Consider the following 19,895-nt stretch of genomic DNA (forward strand, 5'->3'; position numbering starts at 1 on the left):
GAGAGAAAATTAGGCTTTTGTCAACCTTCCTGAGTAGCATGTCCTCTAAGCCTTCTCTGACAGAGCATAATTTTTTGGAAGGTTGGTCTGGTTGCTGTTTTGAGTCATATGTTCATTTAGCAATTTTAGTAAAATTTTGCCCTCCTGTAATTTCAAATCTGTAATTGTCTACATGAGGAAAGACGTATATTTTTTCATTCCTGGATGTTTTTCTTTTGTTGGGACAATTATGCAGTTGTCTTCTTGAGATCTGTAGCAAAACTAGTCTGTGGCTGTATAGTTATGACTTGGATCTATCATGATCTGGTTTATAATTCCTAACATAAAATATAAACTAGCAGGTCATAATTTTAATGATTTAAGGAGGCACAAAAACATGATGGAAAAAAGAGTGTTGAGAACTGAAAATTGCTCAAGCTGATGTAGTTCTACTTCTGGTAGCTTTCAGCAATACTACAGTGGCATTGGTTGGCAAATGTTATCTCCCTTCTTCCTTCAAGCACTGGGATAGTGATGGAGTCATCTAGTTCCTTTCTGTTATGTCATTAAGCTGATGGAGTCCTACCCAGCCCTGACTTTTCTCTAATTGCTCTTTCTCTGCAGAGTGGCTGGTGTTCCAGTGAAGGAAAGGGTCAAGGTTTCTCAGAACTGGAAGCGTGGACGCTGCCGGAAAATCCCACTCCTCAGATGGAAGCGCAAGCAAGTGGTTCCTTCTCTTTTCTCCTGCCCCATGATTTTCAGCTAGAATTCTCTCTGTCTTTTGGAGCTCATCCCATTTTTTGTCTCTGTTCAGCTCTTGCATCTCTTTGGTTACACAGTGTTTGAGCCTCTTTAACTTTTGGCATTCTGAGATTGGGTAGCTGTTGATGCTGCTTTCTCTGCAACCTGCTTTCATTTGCCAGTACTATAATACCAAAACTCCCTGGATGCTCTGTGTGTCGAGTCATATTCTCAAATTATCAATGAAAGCTCAGTGTCCAAGTTGCTTGCTCCTATGCAGGAAGAATATCTACAAGCAGAAAGTGGTGAATCAGCTAACTTTAAACAGGAGTGTTTAAAGTTGCTGCTGATAAATTGCTTCTCTTTCCTCTCAGTTCCAAAAGGATTAAGTGCTTCCTCCCCATCTCTACCCACACCCAGCAAATACCAAGTTGTTACTCATTTGGTTCAGGAAAGTTTTTGCATCTTTCCTCCTTAATATAGTGCTCATATTGTGAGGGAATTGCATTGTCCCAGTACTAAAATGGCAGATTTTGTCACTGGAAAAATTGTTTTCCTCCCAGCTAGTGCAAGAACATTGAGGAACCTGAGATTCTACTAGGGATGAGTTGCCACCTTTCACGCCTGGACCATTCTTTGATTTCCATGCATTGAATTTTATTATTTTTCTATATTTTGAGACTGAGTGTTCTCCCCTTCCTCACTATATGCTACTTAAATTAGAGTGGGGGGGGGAATTAAGTAGCATACGGGGTGAGCAGGGAAGACAATATCCAGTCTCTGATTTTTTAAAATGCTAAACATCACCAAAGTTTCCAGCTCTCCAAAGAACTCCCTGCTTTTACATGGATCACTTATTAACACAATATTTTTCAATAATAATTATTTGAGGCTTGTTTGATTCCAAGTCTTTGGATTACAATGATAATAATAATATTATTAATGTTGTGAGCCACCCTGTGATTTTTGGGCGAAGGGCGGTATAAAACGCAAACAAACAAACAATATATTCTTTGTCCTGCTTTTAGGAGAAACCCCTTTCCAAAGACAGTTAACAAATATAATCATAAAAAGGTAACACCATAAATCACATAAAAGCAAAAGTAAAAGCTTTCGCTTCACACCAGCACTAAAATGGCACCATCAGATTAAAATCACAGTACTTGGGTGTGTGTGTCACATTTTCTTCTGTATATTTTCTTACAGCTTTGCCAAACAGGAGCATAGATACCTCTCCACAGCAAGACTATATATTCTATGGGCTTTGGTGGTTGGGTTAGAGTTAGTACAAATATATCATGGGATTCTTTAAAAGCATTTGGAAAGGCCTGAAGTTCCATAAGAATTAAGAGTTTAGGATGTTTGCCAACTGTCAGCATAGTTTCTAATATTTTAATATATTTTCCCCTCCAGTTTAATGCCCTGGATGCAGCTAGATGATGACTACCTCTACCTATCCCAGGCAGAAGACATTCAAGTTTATTGTCTCCATCCCAATGGTACCAGCTTGCAACACTGTTCCCAAGCAGTCTTCTCTGGCCACCAGGAGGACGTGTGCCGCTTTGTGCTTGCTAATGGCCATATTGTCAGTGGAGGAGGGTAAGCTCTTTGTTTTAGGGAAATAAGAAGGAGGGTGATGGTAGTTGAGCATCCAACATTGGTTTATAGGTGCACTTGAACAAGAGCTGGAAGAACTGACTTTCAGAGCTCCGGCATTGCGTGACTGACTTTTATTTAAAGGATCCCTGTTTGGGATCACTGGGCAAATCAGTCCCCATGGCAGGGTGGTGTACATGCTGTGATTCTGCAGAAGTGTGAAATGTTATATGGGGCAACAAAATTAAGTTTCCTGAGAATTTAAGCTTTGTTTTATTTTACTTTAAATGGGCAGGCTTCTGGCCCTTACAGCTGCAAGGATATGATCATAAGTTTGCATAATTTATGCATGTGGCTAAATTCAGCTTCTCTTGGTATGGAGTATGGGTTGCTTAATCACAGCTTGTATTTCTTTTTTAGTATGGCATATACAAACAGCCCTCCCCAGGCCTGTCCTATTGCAAGACTGTGACCAAGACTGTTAAACCATGTGTGTGCTTTGTTCATTTACCACGTGGGGGTCATGGATTTGCCAAAGAAACCTTTTAGGACATGTGAGCAAGTCCTTTGTTGTCTTCAGTGGCAAATTGAGTATAGAATGTATATGCTGTATTGGATAAATACTTCCTGAATATCTCTGTATACTAGTTTTTGAAATAAATGAAATGAAAGGGCAAATTTGCATCAGTTTCTATCATTGTTGTACCTAGGGGTTTTCAAGACCTGTTGGTCTCAGAGGTGAGATCTCTCCTGTCTGCATGTGCTGGGTTGAATGTATGTGTAGATAATGTGATGTATTTAGGAAATGAAACTACTATTGTGCTGGTATATCTCCAGCTAGAACATGAAGAGCACTTCTACATCATGCTCTCTCAAATCCGTCTTTTACATTTTCATTGGCAGGGATAATCTGAAGCGGAATTCAGTAAATTGACCCTCAGTGAAGGAGAGTAGTTTTGGATATGAGAAGCTCTCATGCCATTTGCCTTGTGGCATTTGTTCCAAGGAGATGCACCTTCTTCACTGTGGTTTTGTTTTTCAGAGATGGCAATATTGTCCTTCATAAGCTGAATGGCTCCTTCAGCTTCAAGTTCTTGGGGCATGAACAGGAAGTGAACTGTGTGGATTGTCAAGGAGCTATCGTTGTGAGTGGTTCACGGGACAGAACAGCAAAAGTGAGTGTGCATGTCTTGCTTTATACTTATAGGAGTGTGTTTATGGAAAGAAAATCGGAAGATGGAATGGAGGAATACTGTTCTCTTTCCTCTCTTTTGGGTTAACAGTTAAACAAACTTTTCAGCTTTGTTGCTGCCCATTTCCAGGATTTTCTTACATCTATACAAGTTTATCTCAAATGTTTCAGACATGGATCTCAGAGCCACCTGCCCAAAGTGGAGTAACTAACTACATTTCTCTTGTAACACAAACATTATATAGGCATGCTGAGATTTATGACAGTCAAAAATCAGATTACAGAGTCCTGTTTCCATTGCCCTTTAAGGCTTCTGTCTGTTAGTTCTTTTGCTGAATTGAGTGGAGGTCAGGATCCCTCGGAGGATAGAATATTTATACAGCCATTTCTTCCTTCCTTTATAAGATTCTAGGTCTGAAAGAGCATACATGCTTAGTTTAGAGCATGTGTTGGGAACCTGTGGCCCTTCAGATGATGAAAGACTACAGTTCCCATAATCCTTGAAGGTGGATTCCAACAACATTTAGAGGGCCATATGGTTTCTGGCCCTTGTTGAGAGCCAAAGTTTTCACTGTCTGAGTCATTTTTATTTTCCTAGAGAGAGATGGGGAGATGCAAGGTTCTCTCTGTGTGTGTTTTAGCTAGAAATTTAGTTGTGCTAACAGTGATGTGGAGCAACAGCTTATTTTTTCATGAGCTTTTATTTACTGAGGTTTGGGGTGGCAAGCTGTCGGAGAGAACACATGTAGAGGGATTTAGTGTTTTTCTTCCCCTGACATTACCCTTACGATGGAAGAACATTCTTTGGGGTAGTGACCAGGATTAGTCCAGCTTCAGTGAACAGTCCTAGCTTTTCTGATTCTACGCTCCCTACTCTTAGTTTAAGATCTGGATCTGGGTTTCTCTAGAGCTGCTTTCAATGAGCAGAGCCTTTTGCATGCAACAATTCCCACCCAAGCAGCCAGCAGACTGTGTCTTAACTGATAGTTTCCTTATGGGGCACTGACCAAATGGTTCTGGCACTGGCCAAATGGTTCTGACAATTTGGAGAGTCAGAAGAAATCCACTAAGAGGATAGGCTGAACAGCAGCAGAAGAATGTGAAGTGTTTCAAAAGTGTCAACCAGTGGCAAAAATGCTCTATTTGCTGTTTGCTGTTATTTGTATTATGACTCATTGTTTATTGTCAGCTGTTTGCTTGCTTGGAGGTTTTTAAGCAGAGGTTGAATGGCCACCTGTGATATATGCTTTAGTTGAGATTCCTGCATTGCAGGGGGCTGGATTAGATGACCCTTGGGATCCCTTCCAACTCTATGATTCTTCTATGATTCTGTGAATCTATACTTCCTACCTACGAGAACAATAAAGTGCTGGAACTTCTACAGCTGGTATCTTCAACCTTTTCAGACCCAGGATCTACTTTTAGCCCAAACATGATTTGGGAACACATTTCTTAATATTTTACTGTATGTTCAACAATGCTCCTGTTGTGGCCCATCAGGCTGAGATCTGAATGGAAAAGTAGCTCAGTTTCTGAATTTCAATCACACTGAATTAAACTATCCATTATGTGGAATTCTTTGATGCCCTGCCACTGGAATCTTGTGACCTTGAGGGCAAAATCCTCAAAGTCAAAGGGAATTCTGCTTTAATTGTGCTCATTGTCTTTTTTTAAAAACCCCAGAAATGGAATCTGGCTCACCTAACACTCTTCCAGCCTGATCCTTATGAGCAGGGAATTTGCTTTTATTTTTACCAAGTGACATTTTCCTTGTGTTGACTCCTAGCTAGAAGGGAATCCCTAGTAGGTCTCTAATGGGAACTGTAAGTGCATTGGAGGGATAGTGAGTGTTGATTAGGGCTGAGCTTTGAGTAGCTGCTAATGCACATTCCTCATTGATAGGCACCAGATAGCATGCTCCCAGCAATATTTTTAACCTGTATGAGATAGGGGTGCATTAAAAGAGCTCAACTTTTCTGCTGCTTTTGCTGACACTAGGTGCCAAATTCCCCTCTGACACCGAATAGCCTGCAATCCTGAGCATTATCAACAAACAAACAAATACAACACTCCCAGCTTTGAATTCCCTTAAGACGTTGGGGGATAGTTGGAGAGGGAATCAGAAACTAAAATCTCAGGATCCAGAAAATGGAAGATGAATTTGTTGGGGGTAGAGGAAAGAAATGATGGTATTCAAAATGATGTCAGGAACACAAGCTTAAGCTTTATTCAGTATGTCAGTAACGGATTTCTGAAAGCTCATAAACAAGTCACTTTACCCTGGTAATAAACAATGTGTATTGTGGGAGAACAAGTATTATCAAAGTGTGAATGTGCATTAAGGGATTTGAGCATGTTTTAACAATTAGTACAGAAGGGGGCACTGCACGGGAAATTAGACTGCCCCGTTCTCCATGTGTTTCTATTGTTTTGCAACAAACTTGGAGAAAAGGCTTTAAGGATTTGCCCAGACAGGGAACCATAAGAATAAAGATGAGATAAAATCTAAATTTGTTCTGACATGCAGACCTTCAACATAATTTGAGCAGATGCATTTCAGATGATTGTTCTCTGCTTTTAGCACCGGAACTGGGACTGATTTGGACAGAAGCTGCTACTAATCTCTTCTATCATTTCTTTGCTTAGAAAGCATGCAGTCAAAATATCGCAGGGGTAAAGAAGTTGATTTAAGTTTACTCTGCTAATTTCAAATTGTGCTCCTAAGATTTCTTTGCAAGGGATCGTTTCCAAACACAGCTGCTGTTAACACTTTTATCTTGTACTTTTTTGTTGTGTGATGTTCATTTGCACTTTCTCTCTCTCTAGGTTTGGTCCTTATCACCAGGCAGAACTGGGCAGTGTTTGCACACTATACAGACTGAAGACCGGGTCTGGTCCATTGCCATTAGTCCATTATCAAGGTAACAAGATATAAAAATTGCATTTGAATGTATGCACACCTCATGTTAAATCTGGTTTTTCTTTAGGTCTAAAGTTCCCTATTATACCAAGTATTCCGGAGGTCTAGAACTCAGCATTTAAGTATCATCAGTTCTGTGACTCAAAACCCTTTTTTGTGTAGAAACAGTAAATTAGGTAGATAAGAATACTCTATATTTTTTGTGGAATTCAGAGCATTTCCTTCTATTTCTCTTGCCCTTTGGGTTCTAGAAAAAAGAAGTTTGAACTTGCAGAATACTCTGGTCTGTATGGGTGAAGTCAAGGGGTGCACTGACTTAGATATTGTACCAAATACTTTCTGCATAAGGATCTTTAGTTTTCTTTTTTTCCCCTCTTCACCCAAAGCTTACACTTGCACAATACCCTTGCAAGTGCCACTTTGGCAAGAGCAGCATTATATCCTCTATGCCTATGAAAGCATAAAAAGTAAGTTGCACTTTTTTTGTGGGAAGGGACGAGGGTTAGCATTTTGGCTGTTGGCTGATTTTTAATCTTTTCCTTGCCTTTCTGCATTATGCAGTGGGGATCTGTACACACTCAAAACAACTTAATTGCAAGTAATGGAATGTGATTGAGCATGGGAGTAGTTCTGTCACTCACCGCTGTGTCACAAGCTGTATCCAGTTGTTGCCACTTGTACAACCACATTCCATATCGCAATTACAATCTGCAAAGTACTGTACAGTACAAAATACAGTGTTTTGCTCAGAAGATTCAAGAGAGAGAAGGCTTAGAGTGGTTACAGGCTAGCTGTAGCAAGTAGGTCATTATCTAGTAACATGGCCTTTGCCATGAAACATACTATAGATATGATCATACTGTCCCACCCCCACCCCTGTGTGATATGTTAATACATAGAATTGCTCATGGCGAATCACCAGACCAAGAAACTGAAGAAACAGAAAACTGCAGCAGGTTCAATCAGTTCATTTTGCATGCTAATTCCAAAACTAATTAATAGAAAATCCCTGTACAGTTGGAAGATAGGTGGGATTTACAATTAGCTACAACCAATCCGTGGAAGGATTGGAATGAGAAAAGCTGCTCTTCCTTTAAGTGCAGCATACTCAAGTGCTGTTGGAAGATACAGAACCAAATTTTAAATTGAGACTGTGTTTATGGCACTTGACCTCAGAGTTCCTAAGAATACTGTAAAAATAAGCAAATTTCATTTTGATACATTGTACATATGTATTTCCTATATGAAACTTATTCAGTGCTGGTCCCCTGGCAACGAAAAAAGCAAAATGCAAAGCAGATTCTGTTGTGCATGCTCTGTTGCCAAAGCCCATAGTTTGGTTCTATTTCAGACAGCCTCTTCTGTTGATGCTGCAGAATGAAAAAGGTATTTGTACATAAGAACTTGCAGATTCCCTGAAGCTGCTCTGTACCATTGGGGCACCAGAGAACCACTCATTTTCTGTGGGAATGTTGATAAGAGTCTTTAAAACACATGGGAGTATCTTCTGGCTACTGTTCTTGTCACAGCTGGGCATCTGTGAACAAAATCTGATGTGTTGGGGAAAGATACACAGAGGAAATTAAACTGTTCCAATGAGTTATTTTGTAATCATATTGCTACTCTGCTAATGTTAAGGACTGAATGTTGGCCATAAGTTACAATTGTATACAAAAGTCACAAAACTGAACTACACAAGGCTTGAGCAGTGCCTTGTATCTTGAAGATTTGGAAGCGCTTTGTACCCTGACTCAACTTTTATTTTGAGGTATTTAACCTCAAAAGCAGCTTGCAGCAAGGTAGTTATTCTTTGAGGAAGCTCATTTTCTGTTGTGAATTACAATGAGCTTTTCTGTGGCAAACTTGTCTTATATTTGAAGCAGAGCCTAGTTTTTTCACAAGTTTTTGGAACCTTGCATTAGGCTGTTGAGAATCAAAGCATCCAATTATGCTAAATTGAACATTGTCCTGTTGTGATGACTGGTTCTCCCTCTCTTGTGTATATCATCGTAGTCATCAGTATTCAGTTTCAGTTTATTAAAGCAGTGAAATCAAATTACAGTCACAGGAATAGGATGGGTACTGAGAACTATAGATGAATGATGGAACAACAACAACAACAACATCTCTGGTGTCAAAGGCTAGGGTAAAGAAAGGAATCCTTTATGGGGAAGGCCCTCTCCTGGGGCACCACCCCTCAAACCTCTGAGGGTGGTGGAATTACCAAGACGGCTCCTTCTGTTAACACCCGTGAGGGTTTGTGGGGAAGGAGGTGGTATTTAAGATATTTGAAACCTAAGTCATTTAGGGCTTTGAACACTAATGTGAGCACCTTGAATTAGGCCTCTTGTATGCATTCTAAGGGAACCTCAGCGATCTGGCTGCTGCATTTTGAACCAGCTGAAGTTTCCAAGTCGTCTTCAAAAGTAGCCCCACAAAGAACACATCACAATAATCCTATTTGGAAGTTACCAAGGCATGGAGTACCTTGACCTTGTTGTCCTTTACTGGTTCACATCAATTGCTTGAATTTAGTGTTCATTCCCTCAGTTCAGGAAGGCTGGAGCTGTTGCTTTAGTGATGAAGCTGTTCAGATTAGGAGCTGGGTGCTCATTCCTTTCCTGGCTCTCAGCCAGGCCCTGATTCAGGCAGGTGCTTTCACCTTTTCCCTCTCTTCCTAAGTAACCTCACATGCAGCTATCTGGTAACGCTGGTGTGCTCCCAAATCTCTTGTGTTGCTCACCATCTCCTCTTCTCATATGGCCCTGGGTGAAATGTGGGTGTTGCTTGATGGCTGGCTTGGAGCCCAGATGTGTGGTGGTCTCCAGACTTGGAGCAGGCATGTCTATATTCAACAGCTCTTCTGAGTTACTGGGTTACTGAGATCTACTTAGGAGACACACTCTCCTCCCACCCCATTTTCATTTTCATTTCACACTGTATTTTACAACATTACAAATAAAGAAATACACAATTTTTATTGACTCCATTTCTCCCTTTCCACTACATATTCTAATTTCTCCCTCTATCTTATTTTTGTCTTCATAGCTCATTAAATTTTTTCACTGCTGAATTTATTCTGTTACTGTTAACCTCTTAATATGTTTACAATATGTCTTTAAGTATGCCATACAACATTTCCAATCTTCCTCAAATAGTTTTTTTTTATCTTGATCTCTTATTCTGTTTGTCAGTCTTGCCATTTCTATATATTCTATTAACTTTGTCTGCCTTTCTTCCTTCATTGATATTGTATCTTCCCTCCATCTCTGAGCATAAGGAAACATGCTCTTCCTCCAAGGAGACCTCAGAGGGCCAAACCCTGGTAATTAGTGAGCACATGCTAGTCTTTTTAAGCACCAAACTGTTGAGTGGAGACCATTTGGAATGCCCTTTAAATTAGTGAACATAAGAACTATCATAGTGGTGCACGAACCAGTGGATATGTCTGTTTTTTTAAAAATGCATGTGCATCAGATAGACCAGCACTAAGAGCCTTCAGCCTGCCTGTTCAGAGCTCATCCCCTTAAGCTTTACGCAGTATGCACTGGATGTGCTCCTGTGACTGGGAGAGCCCTTGCAGAACACTGTTTTATCCTCCTAAGTGATGACCCGCAGGGCTGGCCTCTTGTCAGAACACTGATTTCTCTCCCTGGAGTGAACACACACTCTCTGTCACAATATTTACCTAGCTTCATTTCCCCCCCACTGAGTGATAAATGGAAGCTTGCAGAGTGGCTTCTCCATCAGCAATCAGGTTTGGATCACTCGGCTTGTTTTATGAGACTGCTGATCCCACTGCACCTCTCTTCCCTCCACACCCCTCAAGTATTAGAACCGATTAGCCACGTCATTAATTCTTCAATTTGACGGCTGATATAGCAAGGCCTGAAACACGGGCTGACCCTATATAATAGAACCTCTGCTCCTTAACATATTAATGATGGGAGAAGTTAATTAAAATTCCACAGAGCGAAGGTGTCGGCTAACCTATAAACCTGTCGCTTCCAAGAAAATGTTGCCACTATCCTAGAAGAAAGTGAGTTTGGGGGCAAGAGTGAGTACTCTTAGTGTAGTGTGAGAGTCCCCCCCACAAGCTAAACTGAATGTTTAATCTCTTTGGGAAGAGTTAACTTTCGGGTGATTCAGTATCCTTGCCTGACTTTAGGATCTTTTTCTCCTTTGATCTACATATGTATATATTTAGGATGCTGAATCATTGCCTTTCTGATGGATCCAAACACTATTATTAATAATTGTTAGCAAACAGAATATTTTTGCTTCAGTCCAAAATACATTTTAGGTTTGATTCATTTGGCTTTTATCTTACAATCAACAAAACTTATAGATCATATGAAAATATTGGGCATTCTGTCTCTGCTCAATTAGGATACTTAGTACTGATATGCAGCCACTTCTGTATAGACGTTGTAAGCAGAAACATATCCTTGGATGTGCTTTGGGTCATCCTGGCTGCACTTGTCTCAGGGTTTCCTCTCCACATTTGTGATACAGATGACTAGGATACCAGCATGTGCTCAATATCCAGCCACTGTGTATGGCAAAGTTGAATGCACATTTGACTTTCCTCAAGTCCTGTGGACACACTTTCTTGTTTCCACCTGTGTCTGCAGTCTGATCCAGTTGATTATGGGGTGCGTTCCTTGGTACTTTGAGCTAATCTGTTTGGCAGTTTTTCATTGCAACAGAGTTTGCCATATTCAATGAGTACTGCTGGATCTTCTCTTGTTATGCTAATCTTTTGTAGCACTATGTTTCTAGGCTAACTCCATAATGGCAATATGTTCATCTGCTTCCTCTGCTACTGCAGTGAGGAAACTGAAGTGATGTGTGTTATCTGAATGGAGGTTTAACTTGCTATTGATGGTGGCAAATGCACTGTTAAGAGCTCAGCTAGATTTGCTGTGGTTCAGTTTGCAGAACTGAGTGCTTCCCCAAATGGACCATAATCTAAAGGTTACTATTAAGGTGGAACTGCAGGGCTGTTCCCTACAGATGATTGTTTAGCTATTCCTCCCTCCCCCCCTAAATACTGCAGTAATTTTTCCAGCTAAACTTTATTCTCCTTTCCATATGATGGGAGCAATATTGTTATATATTTCTGTTTTGATCCTGTTAACCTATTTGCTTAAATCAATAGCTTTAGATTTGTTGAATGGTGGAATCTTGTAGAATATTAAAGATTGTGATAGTGATGCCTTCAGAAAATATACTCTTTCATCATAGCAAATGACGGTGCTCACAGGTTAGAGGGAAAATATTTAAAATGAATTTCTTCTCTCTGCTGAGCTTGTCAGAGCATTGTAATGAGGAGACAACTATTCTGAGAGACATCATTCTGTTAGGAAGTTGGCAGCTAATGTCAGGTTCTCCTTTAATGTAGTTCCATAGGTTTATGTAGTACAGCTGCTGCTGTGATTTTAATTTCCGATTTCCAGGTGCAGAGGGTTTTCCTGTGAGGCTAGGGGAGAAACCCATCTCTTCTACCATTTTGCACAGTGAAGGAGAAAATGCCCGTGTTAGTTTCTCCTGTCACATTGATTACAGTTCAGGGGTCCCACATAAGACTGCAGGTTTCCATTTCCAGTCAGTGATCTTTCTCCTCCATTTTTCAAACTTCCAAGGGGAGGGATGGAGAAGGTAATTTTCCTGGGCCATGGCCACTGTTTACTTTTGCTTGGCTGTGCAGTGTGCCTTTGTTTTTCCACCTTTGATCAGTGTCCTGCCAGCAGATAATTTAGCAATTGCATCCCAGGGTGGAAGTGTGGAGTTAATGTTAAAATTAGTTTTTTTTTAACTTCACTGCCTGATGAAGCAGGGAAGCAAGAGGGGAGGCAACGGGGGCCATAAATTCTACTGGTGGTGTATCTGCTTCTTGCAAAAAACAGAGAAAGACCCCCTCAAAAACGTAACTCTCTGATGTCTCCACAGCACTTTCATTAACATTTAAATTAAGGGTTTGTTTTTCAGCAACTAGGCCTTTCATGGCCTGACTCGTGCAAGGCTGCCTCACTAGTCAGCTACAATAGTAATCATTGCTTTATTTTTTTTCATCTTTCTCTGGGGAGGGCAGCGACCTGCCAAATGTTCAAAGAGAATCCGCAACAGACCTGCACAGGTACCCAGGCAGCAGGATGCTAGCCTTTCTCCTTCAATTAGAGAGTTAGTTGTTGTCCATGTTTCTTGTCTTTTTTCCTCTTCCCTTCAAAGGCTTGTTTGGGGCCCATTTGGTATGTGATTGCCTCAGGTGTAACCAGCACTGGACACCCTTTAAACAAGAACTCATGAGGATGAAGGGTGTATATGGAAAGTGGGAAAGAAGTTTTGAGTGCTCTTTCTCAGCACTGCTGCCAGCTTCTAAATATGTTAAAACTTGTGTGGGTGAGCTCTTGAGAGGATAAGTTTGTTGGGAGTGTATATCAGAGTGAGCTAAAGAAAACGGGGGCAGGAAATTGAGCTTTGATGTATATAAATTGCACAGGCATTTTGGTGCTGCAATTTATTTCCAATACAGGACAGCAAATTAGGGCATGCTTAGCAAACTATGTGGAAACTGTTTTAAAGGCTCAAGTATAGACATCAGGATTGTTCTGGAAGGAATGTTTCATGTTCCAGTAAATAGTGTCTGAAACATGCTGTGCTAATCTCATATCATGTGTTGAATCATGTGTTGGCCTAGGGCAAATAACTATCTGGATTTTACACTTGTAGACTGAGAATTTATTCCTTGTAGACTGAGAATTTATTCCTTATAGACTGAGAGCCCAAAATATCTTACTACATTAGAGTTATTACATAACTGTTTTTTCCTAAAGACTGAGAACAAAGCACTCTTCTATCAAAATACCCTAATTTTATGTGTCCTTTGAGCCCCTAAGAACCACGTCACATTATGGTAGAAGCCACAACATGCCAGAAGATGATACTGGGGAGGCAGTTATTTATTTTGTTTGTTCTTCTGCTGCCTATTCAAGCAGAAATAATCTGGAAATATACAGGAAAGGGAGCATGCTAAACTTGAAGAGATCTGACATTAGTCATAATATTAAGCACCTGCCATGCAGCCGTATTTCTCTTGGGCCTTTGTGGCCATGCGGTGCCAATTGCCTTCTAAAGCAGTTTCATTTAGTGAGCAGTGTCATGTGACCAAACTGTTTTGGTAGCCCACGTGTTGCATCAGTTCCAGGAAACCTGATCAGAACTTCAGGCATTTACAGTAACAAGGAGGTGAAAGCTGCCAGCCAGTGTCTCTGCAGGTGCTAGCTGGATCGAGTTGCAGGGCTGCCATTAAAACTATCCTGTCTGGTGATTAATGTAGGACACAGGACATACACATTCTTATTCTGACTCCGTGAAGACCTGTTCTGAAAGCTAAATTGGTCTCTGAATTGCAAGGTTTCCCTGCTCTTTTATATTGTCAACTGTTTGTTTGCCTTGAGTGAGTCTTGTTGAACAGCTTTATCTTCCGTGCCCTGTTGCAGTTGTATAATCTTTCTGTATCACCTTCAGCAATGGCAAACTGATGTTGGGCCATGTAAACAGCTTGTTTATATGGCATGTTTTTCATGTAGTAACTTTATCTTTGTTCTCCAGCTTTCAACAATTATGAAGGAACATGGTTACATAACACATTTTCATAAGCAAGAGCTGCTTGTGTGAATTGGGACAAACAGTTTTGTAGGTATTTGGAGACAAAGCTTTTAGATTGAGATTCTCTCTTTTAAGAGGCACGTAGGATCTCAGGTGTTGCTTTCTGAGATTGGGACCTGAGTGTCTTGTATGACCCTGGTGGTAAGGAAATACCTGGCTACTTTAAATGAATTCAGATCTCCAGGACCTGATGAACTGCACCCAAGGATACCAAAGGAACTTGCAGATTTAATCTTAGAGCTTATGTTTATGATCTTTGAGAATTCTTAGAGAACAGATGAGGTTTCTGCAGACTGGAGGTGGGCAAATGTTCATCTTCAAAAATGGAGAAAAGGAAGACCCAGGAAACTACCAGACAGTCAGCTTGGATGTTAATACCAGGCAGCCAGATAAATCTCATTTCTTTTTTTGATAGAGTTACAAGCTTGGTGGATCAGGGGAATGCTGTGGACTTAGTGCATCTTGATTTCAGTAAGGCTTTTGACAAGTCCCTAAGATATTCTTGCATATAAGCTAGTAAAATATGGGCTAGACCAGGTACCTGTTAGGTGGATTTGTAGCTGGTTGACTGACTGAACCCAAAGAGTGCTCACCAACAGTTCCCCATAATCCTGGGGGGGGGGGGAAATGACAAGTAGGGTGCCACAGAGTTTTGTCCTGGGCCTGTTGCTGTTTGACACCTTTATTACTTGCATGAAGGAATTGAGGGGATGCTCATCAGATTTGCAGATGACACCATAGGTGGATTTAGGGTAGTGCAACCAGTGCTGCTGCACTGGGTGCTTAGCCTAGCGAGTGCCACAGGGTATCACAACTATGCAGAACAGAAGGTGAGGGGGTGTGGACACCAAATTTTGGACTCATATAGGACACTGCTGAAATTTGAAAGACCAAAGTCTGTCCCTGGTGACATCAAACTGGGAATAGTAGCTAATAGTGCAGAAGGCAGAATTGGGTTTCCACGTGATCTTAACAGATTGGAAAACTAGGCCAAAACTAATAAAACACATATCCACAGGGGGAAATGTAAGGTTCTACACTTAGGCAGGAAGAAAGAGCTGCACAAATATAAGATGGGGACACCTGGCTTGCCTATACTACATCTGAAAAGGATATAGGGGTCTTAGGCTGCATCAATAGAAGTATAATGTCTTGATCAAGGATAGTAATAGTTCTGCTCTATTTTGCCTTCGTCATATCACAGGTGGAGTACTGTGTCCAGTTTTGGGAACCACAGTTTAAGAAAGTTATTGACAAGCTGGAATGTGTACAGAGGAGGGCAACCAAGATGATCAAGGGCCTGGAAATCAAACCTTATGAGGAATGGTTGAGGGAATTGGGAATGTTTAGCCTGGTAAAGAGGAGACTGAGAAGAGATATGATAGCCATCTTCAAATATCTAAAGGGCTGTCACATGAGGATGGAGCAAGCTTGTTTTCTCCTGCTCTGTAGGGTAGGACTTGAACCAATGGCTTCAAATTACAAGACAGGAGATTCTTTCTGACAAGATCAGGAAGAGCTTTCTGACAGAGCTGTTCAACAGTGGAACAGAGTCCCACAAGAGGTGGTGGACTTTCCTTCCTTGAAGGTTTTGGAGATTTAATGGCCATCTATCATAAATGCTTTAGTCGAGATTCCTGCATTGTAGAGGGTTGGAATAGATGACCCTCAGAGTTCCTTCTAACTGTAACATCCTATGGTTCTATGATGTAAAGAAACACATCAGTCTCAATAACACAGATGAACTGTGTTATTAAAGATAGCAGAAATCTTTGGGCACCCCGCAAAGCACTTATGCCTATTTTGAGCTAGTAGGACCTTGAATCTGACTCAGTTTGGAGATTGTTAAACATTTTTTTCTCCCGTCATAATTATAATAATGTATTTCACTATATGCTGTGTATATTAATGACTCACCTATAGTGTTGAGAGTACATGATGACACATTTCTAGAAAATCTTCTTCCTCCAACAAATCACCAGACTGAGGATTGTTTCCTGTGTATGCTAAAGTGATTGATGCCTTGCTTGAAAGTGTAGATTGTCTGGTCCAGAAAATATGTGAAGCAAATAGCATGTTCTTCATAGTTACTGTGGTGGTGATGTGCTGTATACTATGAGGAGAGACAAAGGGTAACTTTGGGAACTCTTTAGAAGTGTGGACCCCAGGCTCTCGTTTGACTTGCATATGTGCCCCTAGATCAGGCAGGGGCAAACTTGGCCCTCCAGATGTTTTGAGACTACAATTCCCATCATCCCTGACCTCTAGTCCTGTTAGCTAGGGATGGTGGGAGTTGTAGTCCCAAAACATCTAGAGGGCCGAGTTTGCCTATGCCTGCCCTAGATGTTAGTTGGTTGTTGTCACAGGACTTCACTTGCTTTTGAACCAGTTGCTCAGATCTGAGGAAATACTCTTCTCCCCACCTTAATTGAATGCTCTGTTCACTTGTTGCAACTAAGTGACTTCTGAGCAGGCCTAGCTTCAGCTTCTGGCACCCTGAGGCAGCTGCTGCGGTCCAGCATCCTGACAGAAGCCATTGGTGCTGATGCCTGGCCTGGGGCTCCCAGGCCAGGCAGCTATCAACCACTATTTTGAATTCCCACAGTGTCCTGGAGCTCCCAAAACTGCAGTTTCCCAGGGTATTTAGAGAAATTTTGGGTGGTGACTTCCCAGCTGGCTGCTGCTGCCACCAGGTAAACTTGCAGTCAGGTGTGACCCACCTACATAGGAAGGGGACCACCGGGTGGCACTGGCTGGCCTTGCCCCTGGGAAAAACAATATCGGGGTACAGCCTTCTCCCTCTGTATTTGTGGCATAGTTCCACCTTCCCCTGTGGCTTATAAAGGTCTAATGACTCTTTGATTAAATGTAGGTCAAAATTTTCTACATTGTGACCTTAATAAGTGGGGATGATTGGCAGACAGCCTTGGCAGAAAGGGCGGCCCGTCCCTTTCATCTCCTCTAGTGTCGCTTGGAGACAATGGGCTCAGCATATTTTCCTTGTTGTTCCTCCTTTGAAAAGGGCCTGGTATCTCTACTAGGTACCTGTGTCATGGGGGTCTTGATTGGGGTCTCATAAAGGGCCTTGCCAGTGTGTCCAAAGGCCAAGAAGACAAAAGCGATCAGTGGGTGGGGGTCTCAGCTGACCGCCAAGAAGGGAGGGGAGGTTCTTGGAGGCAGTGAAGGGAGAAGCAGCCCCTGTTGGGAGCTCTTCTAGAGGGGAGGGGGAGAGGAGTGGCCCATTTTTGTCCCAAACTCATCAAGCACATCTGCAGAATTGTCCCAGCTGCTGCCTTCCAGTTTCAAAAGAAAATGATCGTTTGATAAACCGGCCTGATTTACCGCTTTCTCACAAGGGAGGGAGGCCCACCTTTGACCTCTATGATTTCACATCAGACCCGGCTTTTCTTTCCCCTTCCAGTTCTTGGAGAAACTTTGAAATGCATCCCTTGCTTTCTCTCTCTTTCTCTCCCTCTCCCCCTTTACTCTTCTCTGCCCTTCGCTTTGTTGGGGGGGGGGCAGCGGCGGGAGGAGAACAGGCGTGCGGCTTTGGACTTTAGGAAAGTAATTAGTAAAATCTTCCTGCAGCACAATAAACACTCAGCACCCATCCTGTATATTCCCACCATTTACATGCTTGTGGGCATCCGAGAGAACAGGTGGCATTCTTACTGCAGTGTATCTTTTGCCGGCACCCTCTGTGCCTCTGTGCCTGCTAACTATAGGAATGTGCATGAATATATTAAAATATTTTCACACAATGCATGTATTTTCCAGTGGGAAAAGACATCTCTTGGATGAAAGGCAGTGGGCCCCACTGGAGCGCTTGTTCCCACTCGGGTGCTTGTTCACATGGACTAGATAGAAAAGTGTGTTTGGGAGACAGGGGAATAGATTTCCTCTGGGAAGAGCAAAGCTTTGTGTTCCCTACCCATTCCTCATGTTTTTGGGGGCATAGTACATGGGATTTGAGCAACCGATCATTATTTTGACTACCTTCTTTTTTGAGGGGGCAGGCAGAAACAGCTGCAGTTCAAAATAGTCCTACAATTCATGCTTTTTTGGGTAGAACAGGCAAGTGCAGAGATAAATCAGGATATATTGGGGTTGAGCTCTTAATGCTTGTTTATGCTCTTAGAGCAGTACACGTAATAGCAGAGGAAGTATTCTAAGAGCTTTCCAGTCTTTCTGTAACTGGTCACGGAGGAACTTGTGACTGTGCATGACATATAAGAAACATACAACTACATGCCCATTGCATGCAGTTGTATGTTTCTGGTACTGTATGTTGTGCAGTTACAAGTTCCATTTCAAATGTTCTGAAATCTTCTGCCAAGGACGCCCAATATAGTACCATAGTGGATTGTTTTAAATCAGGAAAACATGGGCAATATCAATAAAATGTATGGCTTTTTAATTTATATGTTTCCTGAACATGCTCACATACAGTTAAGGCACATCTGTTTGCAACTAAGTAGAACTTCTAAGCTATGCAGAAGCAGAATCTAAAATCTATGCTCATCCACTGCAGAACTTGTATTTGCTTCAGAATGCAATTGTAAAATTAAGGATTTCCCTTTAATTCTCTCTGTGCACTTGTAAGGACACTAAACAAAATCATGTGTACTTGAAGACTTGTGCTGAGAACTTTCCAGAAGCAAGGGCTGAGTGTTGTTTGGAAGAACAGTATTCCCCATCACACAGAAACTAAAAGTCTGTGCTGTTTGGTTCCCAGCCTAAATTTTCATGATTTGCCTAATAATAAATATATTATCTATTGTTATTTATTTATAGTGCTTGATCTCAGAAGTTACATTCCCTTCACAAGTTCCTTAAAACCTGTTTTTCTCTGTATCTCAATGGGCCTTTTCAGATGTGGTGCTACAATGTGGTTAGCATTTACACGAATGATCCTTGGATTTATGAACCCCTATCTCCTCTTCTGAGGCGGCAGTGATATCAGAAGCATCTCCCTCTGTTTTTGAACTAACCGTAGTCCCCCAGGTTTAGACATAACAGGAATATGGGAACCTCATTCTGCATCAACTGCAGCTTTCGGACTGTCCTTGAGGGCTGCCCCACTTAGACTGCATTACAATAGTCTAAATGTGAGGTTATCAGAGTGTAAACTGTTGTTAAACTATCCCAGTCCAGGAAAAGCTGTAGCTGGCAAAAAAGCCATAGCTGGGAATAGGCACTTCTAGGCCTCAGTGGCCTCAATGACACTATATTCCTTTGGAGGGAGTGCAGCTCCATCCAGAATATGCCATTGTGGGAATCTTCCACAATCTGCACCTCTGTCTTGTCAGGATCCAGGTTTATTGGCCCTTTTCAATCTAGATACTGCTCCAGCAGTTGGTGCAAAATTGTATTTGGCACACAATGTTATCAGTTTACAGAGGAAATGTAGATGCCACACATCTTCAAACAATTCTAAAATCCTCTTGGAAGAGCACATGGTCTGGGAAAATACTTCTGTCTGAATCCCTGGAGCGTTACTGTCGGTCAGTGTTGACACTGCTAAGCTAAATAAGCTAATGGTATAAGGCAGCTTCATATGTTCATAGAATCATAGAATTGTAGAGTTGGAAGGAACTCCAAGGGTCATCTAGTCCAACCCCCTGCAATGCAGGGTTCTCAACTAAAGCATCCATGACCGATGGCGATCCAACCTCTGCTTTAAAACCTCCAAGGAAAGAGAGTCCACCACCTCTTGTCAGAATGTTTAGTTGGAATCTCCTCTCTTGTAACTTGAATCCATTGGTTTGGCTCCTAGCCTCCAGAGCAGGAGAAAAC

The 19,895-nt window shown here is 41.6% G+C and overlaps 1 protein-coding gene across 1 annotated transcript in view; it reads left to right on the forward strand.

The window, feature by feature from the left end:
* Positions 1-19,895, forward strand: part of FBXW4 (F-box and WD repeat domain containing 4) — a 74,755-nt gene that overhangs the window by 13,037 nt on the left and 41,823 nt on the right. The window contains exons 2-5 of the mRNA XM_082223459.1: positions 604-699; positions 2,134-2,319; positions 3,359-3,491; positions 6,335-6,429. Of these exons, the coding sequence (XP_082079585.1) occupies positions 604-699; positions 2,134-2,319; positions 3,359-3,491; positions 6,335-6,429 (510 nt within the window). The remainder of the gene's footprint in view (positions 1-603; positions 700-2,133; positions 2,320-3,358; positions 3,492-6,334; positions 6,430-19,895) is intronic.

The sequence above is a fragment of the Podarcis vaucheri genome, assembly GCF_965113315.1.
Source record: "Podarcis vaucheri genome assembly, chromosome: 5".
In the NCBI taxonomy this organism is placed as follows: Eukaryota; Metazoa; Chordata; class Lepidosauria; order Squamata; family Lacertidae; genus Podarcis; species Podarcis vaucheri.